Genomic DNA, 21,619 nt, shown 5'->3' on the forward strand with positions numbered 1-21,619 from the left:
TTTATTGTTACAGGTGAGTTGTGGTGGTATTTCAGGTGTAGTCAAAATATCCCTTCTCTCTGACACTTTATTGTAAGTTCAGGTATACAGAACATTACTTGCACTTTGGGTTATAAGTTGTGACTGTTTCTAGCAAGTTACTCAAAAGCAACGATCCTGAGATGATGCAGCTGTTCTCCCTTATCTGAAGCCTGGAACCGAGCTTGTGATGCAGACTGAATGTAGCATGTGTTTACAGTGATAGGCACATATATAGCTTTAAATTGAAGTCCAGGAGGTGTGGTTTATGAAGATAGAGGAAGGCTGTGCTGCACCTTCACCAAGATAAGTTTTCAGGACTTTGCACCCCAGTAATATTTCCCTGTGTTAAAGTGCACTTTAGAGAGAGAGCACACAAGAGTTTCAGCTCTGTCAGAATTTCAGTTATTGGGAAAATAGCTTAATAGGGATAATATGTGGGTTCTTTGATAAAACCAGAATGTTAAAAAGCTGGTATAAAACATTTTAAAGCCTATTTGATTGTTCAGGTGTAGCTAAGTAATAGGAATACTCCTGAGAGATGGTCTGCTGTATGTTTGGGGTGGGGGCTGCCCCTAGGTGCACTGCTCGGCACCTTGGCATAGAAGAGGCTCTATATTAGGTTGTCAGACGTCTTTGTGGGAAAATACTAGACTCTTCTCCCACACTCCCCCCTGTGAGCACCACACAGCCTCCAGCAATTTTTAAACTAGCTGATGGCGTCAAATCGGTTTTCCAGTGCTAGTCAAAAACCCTCTCTGCTTCTACAAAGTCCCGTGTTCATGACACACCAGAAAGGCATAGCGAGAGTCGCTGTAGATGGTCACCACCAGTCCTCTGCAGTCTGTGCAGACCACCTCCTAGGCAACAAACAAACAGCATTAAACCTGTGAGACAGTATAGTAAATGGAGTGTATTGCTACAGATGCCCTGTAGGTGGCAATAGAGGCTTTGTTAATATGGTTAACTATGTATGCAGCTGACAAAACATTGTGATGTTTATGGTGTGTGGTATTCAGTAAAGGGGGCAAGGTCTACTAGGCTGTCCGTGTGTCCTTATTACGGAAAGGACACGTCTGAGAGCTGGGCAGAGCTTTGAGGTGACCCTAATCACCTCTAAACAGCAGTGCTGTTATCTGTTGCCTTCTATAGCTTGGGTTTAGTGTCAAGTACCTTTTGAGAGTGACATCTACCAATGTCAACAACACATTCTGCTAGTGTCAACTGTGCCAAGGTCAGAGGAGACGTCCTAACCTGTTTCGAACACATTACCAGATCTTTACCAATAGAGGGTGCATCTGTACCAGATCTGCACTCGAAATCACAGCTTCAGCTGTTATGCTCCTAGGTATTAGCCATCACATCTAGCTGCTTACAATAATGTGTGACAGGTCTAATAATAATTTTCACTTTATTAATTCTCGTGGGGAATTTGTCTTTTACGCCCCCCTCAAGCTGTCTGCGAAGGGCAGCCACCCAGGGAGCTGGGGGTTAAGGGCCTCGCTCAAGGACCCACAGACATGCTGAGGCTGGGTTTGAACCAGCAACCTTGTGATTACAAGCACACTGAGCCACACGCTGCCCCATGACCTGTACGTCTGAACCTCCCCAGTCTGGCTGAGTAAGGACAGACTTCATCATCCACAAAAATGCACAAGAGTCTTACTGTAGTCTGGAAAACCTAAGACAGGAGCCATAAATAGTGCTCCCTACAAGGTGGCACACCACCGCCTGCCCGTAGGTGCTTCAGTAGACCCCGGAGGCGTCCAGGTCCATCTCTTCCCCAGGAAGGTGAAAGTGGTCCAGTACTGCAAGTCCAGATGCACAGACACTAAAAAGAAAGCATTTGCCAAATCAATCTCTGAAACCCATTTAGCTTACATAGGAATTGAAGTGAGAATTGTGGCGGGGTTTGGGACAATGGGTGCCCTTGGGTGAATTGCACCACCGACCCCCTTAGGTCCTGCACAAACCTCCAAGTGCTATTATCCTTTTTCATCTGCAGAATGGGTGAGGTAATGGTATAGCAGGAAGTGTCCATTACTGTGCCCTTGGAAAGCAGGTTTGCACGGATTCCCCTGCTGCTCTTGTCGGCCTGTGGAGACAGGGGTACTGCATCTCGTCAGGTCAGATTTTGGCCCATGAAGTCTCAGGTATCTCCCTTTAACACTCAGGCCTGAGACTCTCCTGTTGCCCTATTGTTCCTCTTCAACTCTACTTTTCCTGAATCCATAGGTGTCAATAATGAACTGGTTTGGAGTTTATGGAGTGTGTCTGTGGGAATTTTTACCCAACCATATCTTTTTGGACCCTGTTTTCTGCTCTGGGGCACAACCGTGCTGGAACAGAAAAGGACCTTCCCCAAACTCTTCCCACAAAGTTGGAAGCATGGAATTGTCCAAGATGCCTTGATATGCATACCAGCTCTATGTTGATAGGTATGGATTTAGAATGGGACGTCATAAAAGGTCCTGTGGGTGTAATGGCCAGGTGTCCCAATACTTTTATCCATATGCTGTACTTCTGAACCTCCCCACAGGAGGTTCTTACCCAGTCTGCTCTCTTCACATGTTCCTTTACTCATGGACCTATGATGGTTGTCACCTGTCAGCTTCCATGAGGCGTATAGATCCCTTATTAGTTATCCCTAACGCCAGAGCCTCCAGACACCTGGTGATCTTCTATTGTGATGGTCATCCCTGCTAATCCCATTACATCCATCGCTAGCAGATTACAGGGACAGCGGCACGAGACCAGGAAGGAGGGTAAAACACGATTTGGATTTTCCCCATTCCTCACAAGTAATGATATAGACTCTTCTAGCAACATGGGAGGTGGGACTGGCCATTGGTCCTGATCTCCATCCTGTCTGTCCTTCAGCGCTCTGTCTGTCCACAGGTCGTGCGTGTGAGAGGCGGGGGCCCCTGGCCCAGTGCCCACACTGCTTGCCCTTCACACAGTTCCATCCTCAGGTCCTCCCCGTTGGCCTCGTCCGTAGGTGACTCCGTCACCAGTGGCTGTCACTGTGGAGGCTCTCCAAGGGATGCCCGCTGAGCATTCATGAGCTTTACCTTCCGCTCCTTCCCTTTCTACAGGTCATCCTCTGCTTTCATGCTTCCTCTGGCAGCACCTGGCCGCTCAGGTCCCGCCTGGGGCTGGGCACCTCCGTCTTCATCTCCTTCCCCGTTGTATGGCAGCACAGAGGGAGCAGATGGGTAAAGAAGAATCTCCTCTTTCATCCCTTTCCTTCTGGTGGCAGGTTCCTCCTTCAGAGCTTCTCCTTTAAGTTCTACTGTAAGTATGTTTCTCTGTCTCAGCCCTTCCTGACTCACACTTCCTCTTGACTTTTCACCCTGTTGTTTGTACATTTCCTGGCCTCCCCAGACCCCTCACCGTAACAGCTGCATGTTTTCTGCCCTTATTCAGACCCCCGCCATGACATTACTCCTCCACCCATAGTATTTGTTCAGCCTGTATGCTGTAGCACCTCCACACACACCCCCCCCCCCCCCATTTCCTCTCTTGAATCCTGCAGACAGTCTCTTCCACAACTGCCCCAGTCGACTTCCTCCATTTTTTCCACTCTTTCTTCTATTTTCTAACGATCTTAGTCAGGGACGTGCCTAGGATGGGCTATTGGTTTGAAGCCCAGGATATTTTCTTCGTAGCCCCTAACCTGTCATATCGGCTGTAAGTTATATTCCCTTTTGAATGGTAAGGCCATGGCATAGCTTAACATTACCATCACATAGTTCTGATGAGTTTGACCGTCTCTCCCTGTGCCTCAATCAACTCGCCACCCAGCGTGTGTTGTTCTCTGCTAACCCCATGGAGAGAGAAAATGGTACAATATCAAAGTGTAAAATACACATGCAAGCAGCTCCTCTCATGACTGGTCAGGGAAAAAGGCCCAAGCAGTCTGGCTTCTATTAAATGCCCATGTGCCTCCCAAACGCATAATCTTATTAAATAGGCCACATTTGAACCCTGGAGTCTGCAGCCGCATTTGTGGTTAGGCAACAGAAAACAGCAACGTAAGCATATAATAATGAGGTGACTTTTAAACTGTTGTCTTAATATGCTAAAAGATTATTGCTTTATACCTTTTTATGTACATTCCCTGCCTGAAAAGCTTTAGGTTGAGGAACTTGGTCTGTAAATCGAAAGTCTGATTTCAAAATGAAAGACCCACTATGGTGAAAAGACGTAAACTGGATTACCGTAAACTGAGGAATCATGGTATCATATATTTCGCTTTTAACCATTTATAAAACTGTAGCAGTTCAGTATAAGTTCCTTGCACAAATGTACCACTGTTGAGCCCCTTTCAGATTTAAACATTCAATATTTAAATTCACATCCTCATCCGCTGCCTGCTAATATGAGGAAATCCTAGTGCACATTTTAAATCTGCTTTACAAACATTTATAAATTATCATTATGAACAGAATCCCAACTATTAGATAAAATACAATGATTTTATACTAGCACTGTGCTAAGATCTAGGAATTATAGTTCATTAAATATTAGTGTTATGCATTATTGCTGAAATCACACTTCTCTAGCAGGAAAGAATTCATCAATAATGCAGCATGCCAGAATCTAATATATCCATCTCCCTACCACATACCCAGTATAGCATTCTCTGGAACTTATCAAAGACACAGCACAGAGCACTTTGAATTGACTACAGGACACATACACAAGGCAATTCGGTGACACCAGCTCACCCATTGCGGGGGTGGGAATCAAACCTCAAACACCGAAAGTGTGAGGTGTCGGTGCTGCCCCGTGAGGCACATTACATTTTGGATATTCGAAATTACATTATGGATATCTAAAATGGTGTTATCCTTTCAGATATCTGAAATTAAAATTATGACTAGTAACAATTGGATTGTAGATATGAGATGGGAGTTTTTCCTAGTAAGAATTCAGCTGCAGATATCCAGAATGAACATTATGGATATCTGAAATATTATTGTGGATATCTGAAATTAAAAGCCCAATAGACATGAATGGCAAAAGTGACGTAATTTCTCCTAGGAAGAATGACGATGTAGATATCTGAAATGACACTTGTGGATAGGAAGAATATCATTGTGGATATCTGGAATGCTCTTTTTGACTAGGAAGCATTGAATTAGAGATATCTGCAATACATATCCAGTCTAGCGATTAAATGTTAAAACGGTTTGCCATAGGCTGCAGGGGTGGAGTATAAACTGACTGCAGCCAAGTCGGACAACTTCTACTCCTCGTTGTCTGCGAGACCTGACTGCAATGGCAGCAATGCCAGAAGGGTGTAGATAAATCTATACAAATATCACCTGCATGCACATCAAATTTACAATAACCAACTCCAGAACCAAACAGTTAGCAGTGACAAAAATAAACTGTTGTGCATAGTGGCCCTGTGTAAAAAGATAGCGGCCAGGAAAAAGATCAAATACATTTATTTATTTAAAGGATTCAAAGTTTTTATTGCCATGTACAGAGTACAATGCAATTCGTACTTGAATGTCTTCTTCAGACTAGCAGCGCAACATTACAGTAACTAACAATAAATAAACAACTACCTCACGTGTACTATTAGAGCATTTATGTAATTTATTTAAACTTTATTTTACCAGGTAAATTAACTGAAAACCAGTTCTCACTGCTTTACGTGATATTCGGGAGAAATAGCAGATACCGCATATGATTTTTGTGGGATGGAAACAGAATCTATTATTCATTTCTTTTTTAAATGCATCTATACAAGTATGTTTTGGATAGATTTATCTAATTTTATTAGCAGGAAAATTGGAAGGAACGTGACCATTGAAATGTTTGACGTTTTTATTTATTTTAAAAATGAGGTGTTAAGACTAGACATTATGTGATTCAGTTATTTATTGCATAGGGAAAATTCCGCATTCATAAGAAAAAAGTTTTAAGATCTACACCCAACTTTTTCAATTTTTTTTAAATGAAATTAAGTAGTATGGCACAACTTTAGTTAAGTGTAAAAACAAGAAAGCTGTAAAAACTTGTAAAATTGTGGAAGAATTTGGTTTTCATGGGTAATTCTTTCTCTCTCTCTTTGTTACTGTTGTATGTATTGCATGACAGTTCCTTTGTTGATATGTTGTAATATTGTTCATTATTAATAATAATAATAATAATTTAAAAATCTAATAAAATTTTTTTTTACCATGATGCATTGCGTCAGGACCAGAACGCATTGCTTTAAGCCAGCGCTGTGAGCGGCTGCATGAAGTCGAAACCACCTAATGTCTGAACTGGCAGAAACAGAACATGAATAATGATCATAGCTCACTGACAGAAGCCAATCAGAAACACATCAATGCGTAAATCTGTGCAGTAGCGACCAATCAGCGTTTCGCAAATGTCACGGGGCGTGGTTATCTCCGAAACATTATGGGGAGTCCTCAAATGATACATTAGATTTTCGGGTCATACGACATTCTCACGCTCATTTGAAAATTTTGCTAGTTTTTACACTTGATAAAATTATTTTTATAAGTGTAACGCAACGAAACATTTTATGCTTTATGCAAATCCGGCGGGTTGGAGCAGCCTACCATATGAAATCGGCTCTGCCTCTCCGTCCCTTAAAGGACCGGCAGAGTGTTTCCTCATGTCGTCAGCAGACGCCGTGAAGCGGTATGGAGGTCTAGGGCTGCAGGCTGTGTCGCTGGACCCGGTTGCGCAGTAAAAAAAAAAAGAAGAATAAAGATCAAAAAAGAAAATGTCCCGCCGGCTACGCTGCTGTCTTCTGGTGATATTCTTACCGATAGCGCTCTGTTTGGATTTCCAAGAGCGCTCAACGTATCACGGCGGCACACAGGCTGGAGCAGCGGCGATTCGGACTTGGGAGATCGGCCGCGCAGTCGGCGAGCGGTCCGGCGTGGAGGAGCTACATGCATCACCACGCCACCAAGTTCGCGAAAGGAGCATCGCAGGGGATGGGGACCGAGAGCGGGACGCATGCAAAGCCCTTCGTGGTTATGAAGCCGTGTTAGCCAACAATACCCACAATGTAAGTGCGCACCGGTTACGGTACTGTGTGTTTTGCACCGGCATCGGGTGACTGTGTAACTTAATAGTCTGCACCGGGATGCCGTCATCGAAGTTTTTGCATGGAAATCTCACCAGTGATCGGCATGAAGGGAATTTAATTAAATAACTACAAAGTTATTGGCGACTGCTTCTCTGTTCAGAGGCTGTGCACGAAAATTAAATCTCTGTTGCGCTCCTTAGCATAGACACGGGGCCATGAAAAGGCTTAAGGATGCAAGCTTTGAGTATCACTATTTTTATTTTTTACTTATCCTGTGTTGGCTCCTCTATGTTCCAGACGCACTTTTCTGGGCAAGGAAACGTTTGATTTCCTCTCTTAATTAACTTTAGTAATTAAAGTGCTCACATTATCAGAATTTCTGTGTTAGATATATTACTTGTTTAAGAAAATAAGTGAGACTGGAAATTAGTGTAATCTCTGTGGTTTTACTGATGGCAGACATTCGGATATTGCCTGCCTAGTAGGGGGCACCGATATTTAATTAGATCGTTAACTGGATGTTCTAAAATATTTGTTGAGCTTAGGAAGAAAATGTATTCAGTTGAGTTGAAAATCGCAATTACATGGAAACATTTAATTAAATGATCGCCGTCGCGTCTCTGCATTTTGACGTATTTCAGTGTCCACGGATGCAGAAAATTAAAATCGGGCTATTGTGTCCATGACTATCGCTGAAATGCGTTTGTTGTAATTCGGCTTAGTCTGTTCGCTGTACAGGAGCATGCATTCCTGTGAAACTGAAACGTTCAGCGATCATTAACAGTGGCACAAAGTGGCAGCGAGAATCTCATTTTCAGGTGTAAGGCTGCTAATCTGTAAACAATCACTTGATCACTCGGCATTGCTGCAATTTACGTGCAGTTCTATTTTCCTTGCAGTCAGTTTGTGTAGCTAAATATAGGCGTTTTTTTCCTTAAAACTTTTATGTACTGTCAGTCAAATGAAGGAAGACATGGGTAGTCCGCAAAATTTGTTTGTGAATGTCAGACCGAGTGGTCTGATGAAAGTTCACTACTCTTATTTACAAATATTGTATTTGCGCCTAATGTGCATCTAGTACGTCAAACAAAATTCTATGAATACGGTCATAAAATCCAAATTAATTTTTTTGCTAGAGGGAAGCATGCCTTAGTTTTGTGATAGTTTAGTTGTTCTACTTGACTTCAAAAGCAAGGATCCTGGATCTGCTGAGCTTAGTGGGTGAGTTTGAGACTGACAGTCCTACAAGGGGCTGCCTAGGCCCAGCTTCTCGGGGGGGCTTGCCGGCTTGGCTTTGCCTGGGATGGGGTGCGCCGGCACGGATGCTCATCTTGGCCGCTACATCGGCTAGCACCGCTATCCATGTCATTGCTGCATATGCGTTGTTGCTAGCTGAGAAGGGTAGTGATGATGCGATGGTGTTGAACAAAAGCCTCCTTGCAACCTAATGATAATTTATTATGACAGAAAGACTGTGTACACACGTCTGTGACAGCCATATTGTGTGTTCCTGCTGAAGCTCACTTTTCATTGAGCAGGATTTCCTTAGTCGAGGCACCACGTGCTGTCATTCTCAGACATTGTGTGTGAAGTCAGTAGGGCTCTGCTCCTGGCTTGTATGTGACATACTCTTTGCGAGTAACTTACTCATGGTTCTCTCATCCATTCATCCATCCTTCCATCCATCCATCGGCCAGCCACTTGCCAAGCGCAGGTTCACCGGGAGCGTGCCTCAGGCTAACATACCAGTGCATATGCCTCAGTGCTGGCTGTCTGTGTGCCTGATGAGAATCTGTGGCTGATTCTCCGCAAGGTGAGCACCGTACTGACATCGCCGCGGAGCTGCTGGAGCCACAGATCGCGTCTGTTTACTGCATTACACACCGTCTGAGTTCAGGCCTTCCTGGCTTGTCATGGGACCTAAACACAAAGAGCTGCTTGTTAATAAACATGCTAATGCCTGCGAATTCTCTGAGTTACATGGCGAGTCCGTCTGCAAGATGCAAGTATGTGTAAGATCAGGTTAAATGCACAATGTCTGCATGCTTGTCTGTTCGTCACCCTGTCCAAGTCACACTGAGTCTCCTCTTGTCTTATGAGCGGTTACAAATAGTCTCTTTAATTTTCCATCTGAATTGGCTCAGAATTAATAAAATGCTGAATAGTTAGCAGATGAACCTGAAGACTGCAGCTCCCCAGGCCTGATTTAATGGTTAAATGTTCAGCTTGTTGTATAAATTGTATGTAGTGAGATGTTTGGTGTAGGGCTGCAACAACTAATCGATTTAATCGATTAAAATCGATTATTAAAATAGTTGCCAACTAATTTAATAATCGATTAGTTGGGTCTACGTTATTATACACGTAAGTACAGTGGCAACCTCCTAATTTGGGAGCAGTAAGCTAACCAAAGCCGCGGTGACAGTAAAGTACCATTATGCTGGATGCCGACCGCCATAAAAGAAAAAAGTAAATGCACATAAACGCCATTTACGCACCTTTTAAATTTACAAAACAGCTTTTACTCACCTTTTTTAAGATCACTAATGTTAATGATATAGTTACCCAGCGTTTTTACTGCTGTGCATATAGTTTACCCACTTTAAATTTCTTGTTACCACTACACCACTGCTTCATTTCTTCACGATAGAAATTTATAGTAATATCAAATGTTGTAGTACTCAAGACCAGTTTTTGAAGGTCTCGATCTTGTCTTTGAATCAGCCGTATTTGTACTCGTTCTTGTCATGGACTCCGGATTTTATTTCGAGACCATAACTCTGAGAATATTCTTATTAATGAGCCGTTTACTGTCGGATTGGATAACTAATAACTGCAACCAATGGCGTTACTGCCGGCCGCGTTACCCGCCCCGTCCCTTCACACACGCACATGTGTTTAAATGAACGCAGGGGAAGTCGTGGTTGTCAACACAATCAGCTATTATGGGGCTAGAAATGCGGCTACATATACCACAACGTGTTTACCCTACCATTCTATTAGGTGGGCGCCCCAAATTAATTTTATTTAATTTCATTTTCTATATAGCTCCAGATCGCAACAGAAGTCATTTAAGGCTACCTTTCCGATAGAACAGGTTTATATCTTGTCCTTTTATTAAACAAACTAAATAGCCTTATGTTATTTATCTTATTTACAGTTCATCACTGTAGTATGCTGAAACAACCGGACACGTTTTAAAACAAAATTTGCCGCCTGCCGTTCACGGGTTTTTCGTCACCAATCGTCTTATTTGCGTTGGTCAGTAATTTTTAGCGGAAAAGGCTTTTTCTTCGCAATAAATGTTTACTTTATTTGTCCGTAATAAATGCAGACAGACTCGCTGGCGTGCTCTCTCCCCCTGTCGTATATGTGTATCAACATTAAATAACATTAGACAATTATTTAATAATATTCTTAGTAGCAGCAGCGGTAGTCTGTGCTTTTACATTAAAAAACTGGAGTACTGAATACATTATCTAAAGCACCATGCTGGTTGCACTTTATAAAACAAGATTTTGTGTATTTCATTACGTTGATTCAGCTGCTACAAATTATTAATTTTTTTTGTATACTCTTAATGTAGCATACATTTGTTTTTTATGTGACTTGCTGGAAACAACTTTTGTACAAAGACAGACTGGGTTATTAAAAATTGCTGGAAATCAAATTGTTTTTTGCCCCCCCCCCCATCCGATTAATCAATTAATCGAAAAAGTAATCGACAGATTAATCGATTATCAAAATAATCGTTAGTTGCAGCCCTAGTTTGGTGCAACATGACTGCAGAGCTAGTGGCCAAATCCCCCCCATTGGCTGAGGCAAACGAACACTATATGTGGGTTTTGGTGCATTTTTACTCATTGTGCATATAAGAGTGAGAGAAACGGCCTGTTATGCTTTGTTTAGTTCAGTGTTCACTGTTCCAGGAGAATCACTTACAGAATGTTTGAAGTCACGTGTCTCTGGTATGCTGGGCCTTCATTATGCAGTTCTGGCAGTGCAGAATGACGTCTCAGTGGTACTGCCCAGTGTTCACGTCCAGCTTGCAGTGGCTGCTCACTGAAGCCTTCAGCCCAAGGAGCTGTGGTGCTCTGTTTGTGCTCTAAGGCTTAATTAGCATAACAAGTGGATCTTGCATTGCTTAAGCACATGAAGCCAAATGAGAAAAGGGTCCGTTTGAAAGGTTAGTTTCGGCTGGTGCGCTAAAGTGGGCCCTGCAGCACGACCTCGAATAGCAGCATGATCGTCATGCTGTTACGGTGCTGTCTGTTTGCTGAAATCCTCCACAACCCAGCACACAGAACATTACACACTAGTATGGCAAAAGGAATCAGATTGCAATTAGTATTAATATTTGGATCAATATACAAAAACTGGTATTTAAGAAAAAGAAAGCCCTGTATGTTACTAGCTGGGATGCAGACCCAGTAGGGCTGATCGCTGTGTTTTAGACCAAGGAGGGTACTAACTGTCATAGGTCATCTGTGGATCCTGTTCCTGCTTTTTAACAGTGATGTCAGTAGACGGCAGTTACCATGGTGATTAAGGAACTGGACTTACTGCCATAAGGGTGGGGGACTGGCCCCTGTGATAGGAATTACCCTCCCTTTGATGTGGTTAAGTGACCGTGTATCTGACTGAAAGACACTTGCTTCAGTTCCGCTTATCCAGCTTTATAAATGGGTATCGGGATAAGGTTGGGTATATACTGTATAATGAGTGTATTAAACTCAGCAGCTCTGAATAAGAGTGCCACTCGCAAGAGAATGATGTCTGTTACTCTGGAATGTGACAAGCCTGTGTGACCTTCTGATATTTTGTGTTTAAATCACATTTTAAAACAGCAGGAAGGCTTTCTCCCATACCTACATTCATGCCGACTTGCCCTCTGTGCCAGAGTGACACCTGGACACCTGCACACATTTCATCTCCATGGCGACTTGCCCTCTGTGCCAGAGTGACACCTGGACACCTGCACACATTTCATCTCCATGGCGACTTGCCCTCTGTGCCAGAGTGACACCTGCACACATTTCATCTCCATGGCGACTTGCCCTCTGTGCCAGAGTGACACCTGCACACATTTCATCTCCATGGCGACTTGCCCTCTGTGCCAGAGTGACACCTGCACACATTTCATCTCCATGGCGACTTGCCCTCTGTGCCAGAGTGACACCTGGACACCTGCACACATTTCATCTCTGTTTCTTTGCTTTTATTTATGGACTCATTTCTTGTTACCAGCACTTTATATAGCTATAACACAGCAAACTTGCTATTTTTTGTGTCACATCTGAGAGGACCTTGGTATATGTTGGCTGCATCTCTAGGCAAGCTCATTCTACTGTGTTTGGAGAACTTTTTGAATACATTCAGACTTCTGAATGGGATTCATATATATAAGTACCCAATACCCGACTAATTGATGAAAAACACTGTTTTTTTGTTTCCTTCAGAAGCGGAACCCAGTAAATATTACACAGCTCACAGTTTTGCTTTTTCAGCGTTGAGCTTTCTGAAAGCGATTTAAATAACAGGGGAAGTCTTGTCTGTGATACAGTTAATGGTGGTGTTATATGTGATGTGGGGCTTCTCCAGGGTGTGAGTAAACTTTGAGAGCCCAGAGAATAACCAAGTGTGAAGTCCGTCCAAAAAAACACAACCCAACACAGTGTTTAATCTGTTACCATGGTAACTTGGACCCCCATGACCCCTGAATAGGACAAGCAAGTATAGAAGATGGATGGATGCCCTTAGAGGCTTTATAACCTGTTTGTTTCGTAAATCATTACTTGATTAGCTATGGAAATATTTGTTTGAAAAATAATTTAAAATTTTTTTTTCCCTGAACTGAAGTCAGAAAATGGAGAAGGAGAGTTAACTTTGCTGTGTTTGACTTTCTGTAGTGAAATATGCTTTGTATGCTGTCTTGCTCTGGTGGTGAGTCCTCGTGATCTAAAAGCAGCACTGCAAAGCTTTTTAATTTTGTATATTTTTTTCAGTTGTTGGGTCTCATCAGTCTTTTTCTGTTCATCCCCCCTTTCAGAGACAGACGGTTGGGATTTCATATCTCCTGCTGCATTTTAGGGTGTGTAGCTGTGTGTGGTTATACACTTGCAGAATTTGCCAGATCTCATTAAAACAAACAAACAAACATCTTTAAGAGCTGTGTGGGCACTGGCCGGTCGCTGCCGGTCTGAGCCACAGAGCTAATAAACATGCACACTACGCTCACTTTGCTCATCCTGGGCTGCAGAGACCCGAAATGTTTTCCTTAATTCCTTTGAAAATGAAAGCGGGGGTTACGTTTCGGAGATCGCCAGCTCCCGGGAGACCTCCCTCGTTCTTAACCCCAGCTTTGACAGAGCTCGCTGATAATGGCCCTGCCCTGAACACTCGCTCATAGTGCCTTACAGATTTTGTTGTTTATGGAGTAGATATTTCCTAGTTTGGGTTAAGTCCCCTTCAAGGGTGAAGGAGCAGCTTCACAGCAGGAATCTGCAGCTTTGGACGCCTTAATGCCAGTGTTTCAGCGTCTGTCAGTGAGCTGTGCAGTGCTGTCTCACTGAAAGCCGCCGGCTTTGCTGCAGGCCGATGTCTCCTGTGTTTCAGGCTTATTTTCAGAGAGGAGACGTGGGGTCGGCAAAACCAGGAGGACTGTAATGTGTATCTGCTTATCGCTCCCCGACTTCCTGATCCACACGCCATGCATCCAGCCTTCCCAGCTGACCAGCAGCCTCGGAACTGGGTCCCCTTAAGGCAGTGTCTCTCGGGCCGGTCCTAGGTCTCCCCCCACGGTCCACGCTTTGCTGCCTCCCAACTCACCGGCAGGCTTGTCAAGCGTGTGTCAGACTGGCATTAAGCATGGAAATGATATTTAGTTTTTTTGTTTAATTTCAGATACACATTCAGATACACATTTTGTTATTGACCTCGCACTTGTTTGAGGAAAGCAAGTGTTAAACTCCCAGCAAATTAGTATCCCAGCAAATTTTTTTTTTTCCTTGCTAGTATTTATCTCATTGAACAGGGGTACTTAACTCATTGAAACATTTCTTATATCATACTGGTGTTGATGGCGACATCCACAACTAACCCTGAGCGAATCCCTTGTGCTGTGAAGTTTTCAGGCTACACTTCAATCATAAACTGGGAATTGCGTAAAGTCGCCCTGATTCCAGCGTGATTCCAGCTAGCAAAGTGTTTCTCTGAGCATCATGGAAGATGGTCCCTCCTGGAGGCCATTAAACTCACTGGGACGCCACAGCCGCCCACATCGAGCACTGGGAACCCTAGCCTCCAGCTGCTCTTCCCATCGCTCTTGGTCTGTGTTATGTCTGTTTAATAGTTTACTTCACTTCACATTTTGTACGGAACCCTGTGGAACCTTCTCCCACGTGGCCCCCTCCCACCTTCCTCGCCTTCTTACATCCCTCACCTTTGCATCCTTTTGCTTTCCTTCCTTTATCTCTCGTCTCGATCTCACACAGGGAGAGCTAAGCTTGGGCGTCAGGATAAATAAAGCTTCGTCTTGCCTTAGCGGGAGGATGTTTTTGGTACTTTGTGCCTGAAGCAGAGTGACCGGCGACCTCAGCACTGCTTAGTCACTGCACTTGTCTGTCTGTCGTGGTTAATTACAGATATAGTTTTGTGTGAGACAAGGCGTCCAGACGGCATAAAAGCTGAAAAACGTTTTTTAACCTTTCTATTTTTAATTTTAAAGCGATGTTGTGATATCAGATCGGCCCTGGCTGATTACCATGGGGGTTAAGTGTCTCTCTGTGGTTTTACCACCCAATGAGCTGCTTCTGAGAATCTCTTCAGAGATGGGGGTTGTGGCTGAGCATTAACACCGAGTCCATTGGCTTCTACGCCGTGTCACTCTGTCCTCTCTCGTTGGGGAGGTGGGACACCGTTGTTTGCATGGACACCGGCCCCCTTGTGGACGTCCCAGTGGCCAGATCTGTTCTCTGCTTAGAAGTCTTTGATGTACCATGTAGTGATTTACAGGGAGCTTCTGGAGATAAAGTTTTTGCTCAAGGGCTGAGATGAAAATAGCATTTTGGAATTTGTAATACTGCGATTTTAGCAAGATCCTTAACCGCAAGATCGTCTGTGGGTTCTCCCTCAAGCTCTGGGGTGTTTCGGCAGGTGGGGTAACACGTTTCCAGATTTGCACGCTGCAGTCGGACAGAATTTGTGCTTTTGACGTGACCTGTTGCGGCCCGATAATGCTGCCTTTGCAGCTGACGTCTACAACTCCCTGCTTAACGTTTGTCAGTCTTCGATTTCTGTAGCTCTGGAGTCTGAAACGTGAGTTACGGCTGATCACACGTCAGGCTTTCTGCTCAGGCCTGGTCCCCTGCCTTCATTGGAATGATTCGCATTTTGTCACCCATTCTGTCTTTATTGACATTTCAGATACGGCTTTTAAAGGCTGTTATCTAAATATGTAGAGAATTGGCCGCAAGCTCTAGCAGGAAGTATCAGTATGTAAACAGCAGAGATGGGAGGGAGGAGGTTTGGGCCCCACAAAGCTAATTGAGAAGAATTCACTGCAAACTTCAACAAAGAGAGAGGGAGAGAGTGTGTGCGTGTGAGAGAGACACAAATGTGAGAATGCCATCCCTGTTCAGGCTGCATTACTGCCTTTGTCCTCTAACTGGCGCTCTTCTCTCCACAGTATGTTTTCAACGACCTGAGTGGCTCTGTTTCGCTGGCCTGGGTGGGCGACGACACAGGCGTAAGTACTGCTTTCCTTTGCTGTGTGTCCCTTCACCAGGACTGTATAAATGAAGCCGTCGATACTGCCCAGCTTCAGGGGCAGTCGGGAGACCCGGGGGCTTTTGGTGGAGGTGTGAGTGAGGCTAGGAGATGTCCTCCACCACCCAGCGGACACTGAGCAGATCAGGCTGCTTGCTTGCTTGCTTGTTTTTGTGTATTTTTGCATCTTTCCCACTGCTGACAGTGTGCATTTCTCACCCTCTGTACACTGGTCAGAATACTGAGCAGGGGAGGCAGGTTTCTGAAATGTTCCTGTCCTCCTAAACCTAAAGATATCTTATGTGTGGTGGAGCTGATAGCTTTCCTGAGCTTTGAGGAACATGCCCCCCCCCTTCTCTGGGGTGTGTCTTTATCTCCCGGCAGAGGTATGCCGTCCCCCCTTAGAGCTTTCTGATGTGTTCAGCAGGATGTGTTCAGCAGGATTCAGAGAGGCAAATTGGTTAAGTCGCAGTGCCAAGGGAGAGCAGGAAATGCTGCCTTTCGTGTAGCTGGGGGGGGGGGGGGGCATTTGGGAAGGACCTCACAGTCTCAACATAGCCGGAGTGTCACCACTAATGTAGAAGCTGAAATGATGGTGTCTCACTGGTATTCCTGCTTTGGGAGACGCATGTACAGTCACAGTCACAGAGAGACAGTCACACGCACACACAGACACATGCGTACACACACAGACAGTCACAGACAGACAGACAGACACGCTCACAGACAGACAGACACGCTCACAGACAGACAGACACGCTCACAGACAGACAGACGCTCACAGACAGACAGACGCTCACAGACAGACAGACGCTCACAGACAGACACACGCTCACAGACACAGACAGTCACACGCACATGCGGAGACGCACACATACAGTCACAGACAGGCAATCATAGGCAGACAGTCAGATATTAGTGTTCTTTCCTTTCCTTGTGACAACAGATTGTCTGTTCAATGGTCTGAGCGTTTAGTGTGTGTGTGTGGTCTAGGTATATCAGTTAAAACCTGTTAATTTGATGTGGGGACAATTTTTCCGGTCCCCACAAGGGGAAATTCAATTTTTATAAAAATTTGTGACTGCAGTCAAAAAACTATAAATGCCAAAAGGCTTGTATTTTGTTTGGTTACTTAAGGTTAGGGATGGGTAGGTGGGTTAGGTGGTCGTCCTTGCTGGGATTAGGATTTTGTCCATAGAAATGAATGGACGGTCCCCACAAAGATATAAATACAAAATTTGGTCGGTCTGTCTGTCTCTCTGTCTCTGTATGTGTGATTGCTGTGTCTGCATCTAAACTGGTCTGTTAAGAGTATGTAGCCAGAGGGGTTTGGCCCTAGGCAGCTTCTCCCTGATGTCAGGTGATGTCAGTAGAACAACATGCATTTAATGTCTCAATGGATACTGCAGTCTTCTGGCATTTATTTTCCTTCTTTCCTTTATTCCCTGTATATAGTAATAAATTGAAATGGAAATAATCAGTGAATAAAACTTTGCAAGCTGCCATTAATGCAGACACCTCGCTCCTTAGATCATGATTTTTTTTTTTATTGTAAACAATACAATTCTGCGTGTGACGGCCGCCCAATCCCGTCAAGCGTATGTCAGTCAGGCATTAATTATGAATTTGTTTGTACTCCTCCTCGTGGTCACCATGGAGACCAGAGCCTCTACGTGTCTGTGAGCGCATGAGGCTTTCTGATCGTCCTGCTTCGTTTGGTTGCTCTTTATGCAGACCCTCACTAACCCCCCCGTGCCCCCCACTCCCGTATAGGTGGTGTTGGCCCTGACAACCTTTCAGGTTCCTTTCTTCATGGTCAAGTTCGGCCAGTCCAAGCTGTACAGAAGGTAACCACTGTTTGTTTGAGTACTTCCTGGCCATTTCTCAAAAGTGAAACAAACAAAACATGAAAAGGATTCCCCTAAGAGATTCAAATTAATCACGCCTGTAAGGAATAGATTGAAGCATAAACCTGTGATATTCCTGCGTGTGTGTATAGCTAAACCGTTAATTTCTGTAATAATTTTTCCTGTTTCCTCTTTTAAGTACTAATTATGGGAAGACCTTCCAGGATGTCACAAATCTCATCAACAATACCTTCATCCTGACCGAGTTCGGCATCGCCATCGGCCCTCAGAATTCCGGAAAGGTAGGGGAATCGCCTTGGCATCCATCTCTTATGGCGGCGTTCTTCATCCAGAGTGCGGTCAGAAGTATTTCTGTCTCTTTTTTTTTTTTAATGAATGGCATATTTGTCTGACATTTCCATGGGGCAGCATTGTGGCTTGGTGCACAGCACTGCTCGCTCACCTGTGCAGGGCTGGGGGTTCGAATCCCTCTTCATGGGGTTTGGAAGTTTTCCTCGTCTCATGTTGATTTCCTCTTGCTCCTCCAGGTTCCTCGTGCAGTTCAAAGCCACGCATTTAGGCTAATAGGGTTAAGGTTAGGGTTATTGGCCTCAGTGTCTGACTGCATATACATGTGCCCTGCAGTGGGCTGGCATCCCATCCAGGGTGACCCTCCACCCTCTCCTTTCAGGCCACCCGCTATATATTCTGGTCGTCTTGCCCCCATCGGGATGGCATTTCCCATCTGACGGAATACGGGCCTCGCGTAGTTGGCGGGGTTTGCCGAGTGGGTCCCCGTGAAGTGCGGCCCCCCTGAATCAGCCTGGGTATCGGTGCCCCTACGATGCCCCTGCGGGCGCTGGGTGGGTGTGTGCGGGTGCGCGGTCAGCTGGCGTGATCTCCCTGTCCGCAGGTGATCCTGACAGCCGACGTGTCGGGGTACCAGCGAGCTCGGCTCTTCCGCTCCGTGGACTTCGGGAACAGCTTCTCCCACGCAGACCTGCCCTTCCAGCCGCTGTCTCAGGTCTCCTACAGCCCCCACAACACCGACGTGCTGCTCGTCATCAGCCTGACGGTGAGGAAGGCCGGCCGTCTGCTTTTCCCATTTTGCAATCTGTTACTGTCACATGGGCCCTTACTGCCCCCCCCCCCCCCATCGCCCTCCTTATCCTAACACTTCCTTTGCAGTGGCTCCAGGCTTTGCTATGATTAAGGCCCTGGCCTCTCTCTCTGCTCCAGAATGACCTCTGGCTGTCGGAGGATTTTGGCGGGAAGTGGAGGAGAATCCACAAGTCGGTGTGTCAGACCAGGTGGTAAGTGGGCCACCGGGGTGGGGGGGGGGGGGGGGCGGGAGACGGGGCGATGCCTTCGCCGCACCCCCTGCGCCTGCTCGTCAGTCTTCTGTGAGCTTAGGGCCCTGTTTGCTTTTGCCAGGTTGTCTGTGGAGTTTGATCTGCGTAATGAATGGTTGCTTTGTCCGTAATTGTTCTGGAAAACGCTGCGTGTGAGTAGAGAAGGCGGCTGCCCTGTGTGGGGGGTGGAGGTGTGGGGAGCGGCTGGTGTTCCTGAGCAGCCCGGCGCATGCTGCCGGCTCCCCGATCCAGGCCTGCTGCCGTGTTTGTGCTGAAAGCCCTTTGGGAGGAGGTTCACTGCGTCGGCAGCCTGGACTCTGCCTCCTCAGGAGCGCTGGGGCTTCAGACAGGACGGAGCGCTGGGGCTTCAGACAGGACGGAGCGCTGGGGCTTCAGACAGGACGGAGCGCTGGGGCTTCAGACAGGACGGAGCGCTGGGGCTTCAGACAGGACGGAGCGCTGGGCGCGTGGGACATCGTGCTCTGAGCAGACAGCCTGTATGAGCTCTGCCTTTATGGCATCAGAGCAGAGAGCTGAGAGTGTCTGCTTTCTGGGTGATAACCTGGAATACCTTCTTTCTGTAAAAGCTTGGGCCTTGGGATGGGGGAGGGGGTGCCTCTGTATGGGGGGGGGGGGCTGACACGGGGTCCTGCTCCCTGGCCTGAAATCTCCCTGCTCCCTTGGGGCAGCGTGTGGCTCAGGGCTAAGCCTGTGTGCCTGTAATCAGAAGGTTATGGGTTCAAACCCAGCCTCAGCATGTCTACGGGTCCTTGAGCAAGGCCCTTAACCCCCAGCTCCCTGGGTGGCTGCCCTTCGCAGACAGCTTACTCTACAAAGAGCAAGGTGAGGGAGGCGTAAAGACAATTTCCCCATGGGGATCAATAAAGTATTGATTATTAGTATTATCGATTATTAGTATTATCGATTATTAGTATTAGTGATTATTAGTATTGTTGATTATTAAAACAGCTCCCACAGCCTCGCAGTTCCGGGGGCTGCCATGGGTCTGCCTTTCCTTTTCATGCTTGTTATCAGCTGTTCATCTCAGCCCCTTTTCCAAAGGTGCTGCTTGTGCCTCTGGCCTCCATGGGGTCAGTTCAGACCCCCTGCGCTTGATGGATCTCTGTGCCTGTATATGATTAAGGCCCTTAAGTTTGACTTTATCCACCAAAATGACACTTTCCGGATTTACTGGAGGTCAGGTCAGCATTTAGATGAATCCGATAATGGAGTTGGCTGGTGTGTCTGCATCTCCTACCTCGGTGTCCCAGGTGGCTGGAGTCTGCCGGACGATGCAGGTTTTTAGGTGACTGAAGGAGCATGTTCTGCTCTGACTTCTGCTTCCCTGCAAGTTCGTTGTATCCTGTGTCTGCAGCACTTTGCTAATTACACGCAATATGGTGTGGTTACGTTTATGATTTAGCAGATGCTTTGGACCAAATTGACGTACGAGTTAGACCAATAATGCATTGAGAGACAATTAGGCATTAGTACAGCCAGGCTGCGTTTCCAGCGAATGACCAGTAGCAAGTGCGAGTTTGTGCTGGGGTAGGAGAGCTCCTCCAGTCACCATCAGGACTGCATCCTCACTGGAGAAGTTCATTCAGCACAGACCAAGCTGAAGGTAGCCGATAGCTCAGCTACTCCCCAATGTAATTAGTGATGTACGATTCCAAAAATTCAGTGCCCAACTAAATGGATGGAATCAAAACTGATAATAATGGTTGTCCAAACAGCTGCAGTTGAAGAGACATTCTTCACAAATTGCTGGCTGTTTGGTTGACTGGTGATCTGTTGGCCTGCTTGATTCCAGGGGCACAGAAGGCACCATCTTCTTCACCACCAGCTTGAATACATCCTGCAGTGAGTGAGCCCTGGATCCTCGGCCGTAATCGCAGTCGCGTGTCAGCCGAGCCCCGTGACCCGTCTGCGTCTGCCCAGCAGGTGAGCGGGGCAGGTTGGAGCTGAGGAAGACGACGGACTTCGGGGAGACCTTCAAGACCATCGGAACCAAGATCTTCTCCTTTGGGCTGGGGGGACGCTTTATATTTGCCTCAGTCATGACTGGCAGGGTGGGTGTATCTCTGAGTAGTAACTGACTCCATCTTAAGGACCAGGTCTTTAAAACCGAAAGCCCTTTAAAATGTTAATCTACTTTTGGCACTACTTAGTTAAAAGCTTTTAAGCAAACTGATAAGAACTTCTGAAAGGTTTTGTGGGTGTAGGGTTGGTGGCAGGCCACACACAGGACCCTGGGAGGGTTGGAAGAGGGGAGGGGGGATGAAGAACAGAACCAAGGAATGCAGAAAACGAATGACTGAGGGCGAATGAAAAGGTGACGTTCAGGCAGGAGTGGAAGGACTGAACAGACGCAGCTGCTGTCACCGCGGGCAGCCACTGACACACGCGTGTATCTCCAGCTATAGTTTGTTTATATATAAAACCAGTTATATCAGATGGGGGGCATGGACTTTTCAATTGGGATGGGCACCCCCTTCAGGAAAAATGGGTTACAGTAGAGTTTAGTTGGAATGTGCGTTTGTATGTGCGTGTGCCTGTCTGTGCCTCTG

At 45.8% G+C, this 21,619-nt stretch overlaps 1 protein-coding gene and 1 long non-coding RNA gene across 4 annotated transcripts in view; one reads left to right on the top strand and one right to left on the bottom strand.

Moving 5' to 3' along the window:
- LOC111834316 (uncharacterized) lies at nt 1–6,738 on the bottom strand. 2 transcript variants are annotated; one of them, XR_011992130.1, is made up of 3 exons: nt 6,606–6,738; nt 1,685–1,849; nt 1–878 (listed from the first exon to the last, which is right to left on the bottom strand). It is a non-coding gene; the product is annotated as an uncharacterized lncRNA (long non-coding RNA). The 2 variants fall into 2 exon arrangements; XR_002835983.2 differs by lacking the exon at nt 6,606–6,738 and adding an exon at nt 1,992–2,041.
- The window catches only part of LOC111834313 (sortilin-like), a 22,744-nt gene continuing 7,754 nt past the window's right edge, over nt 6,630–21,619 (top strand). The window contains exons 1-8 of one of the 2 annotated variants that reach the window (XM_023793441.2): nt 6,630–7,063; nt 15,771–15,830; nt 17,624–17,697; nt 17,897–17,999; nt 18,611–18,772; nt 18,937–19,010; nt 20,863–20,912; nt 20,991–21,121. In XM_023793441.2, coding sequence (XP_023649209.2) covers nt 6,773–7,063; nt 15,771–15,830; nt 17,624–17,697; nt 17,897–17,999; nt 18,611–18,772; nt 18,937–19,010; nt 20,863–20,912; nt 20,991–21,121 — 945 coding nt within the window. In that variant the 5' untranslated portion in view covers nt 6,630–6,772. The remainder of the gene's footprint in view (nt 7,064–15,770; nt 15,831–17,623; nt 17,698–17,896; nt 18,000–18,610; nt 18,773–18,936; nt 19,011–20,862; nt 20,913–20,990; nt 21,122–21,619) is intronic. The other variant, XM_023793442.2, reaches the window with a different exon arrangement.

Source organism: Paramormyrops kingsleyae, chromosome 6, assembly GCF_048594095.1.
Source record: "Paramormyrops kingsleyae isolate MSU_618 chromosome 6, PKINGS_0.4, whole genome shotgun sequence".
In the NCBI taxonomy this organism is placed as follows: domain Eukaryota; kingdom Metazoa; phylum Chordata; class Actinopteri; order Osteoglossiformes; family Mormyridae; genus Paramormyrops; species Paramormyrops kingsleyae.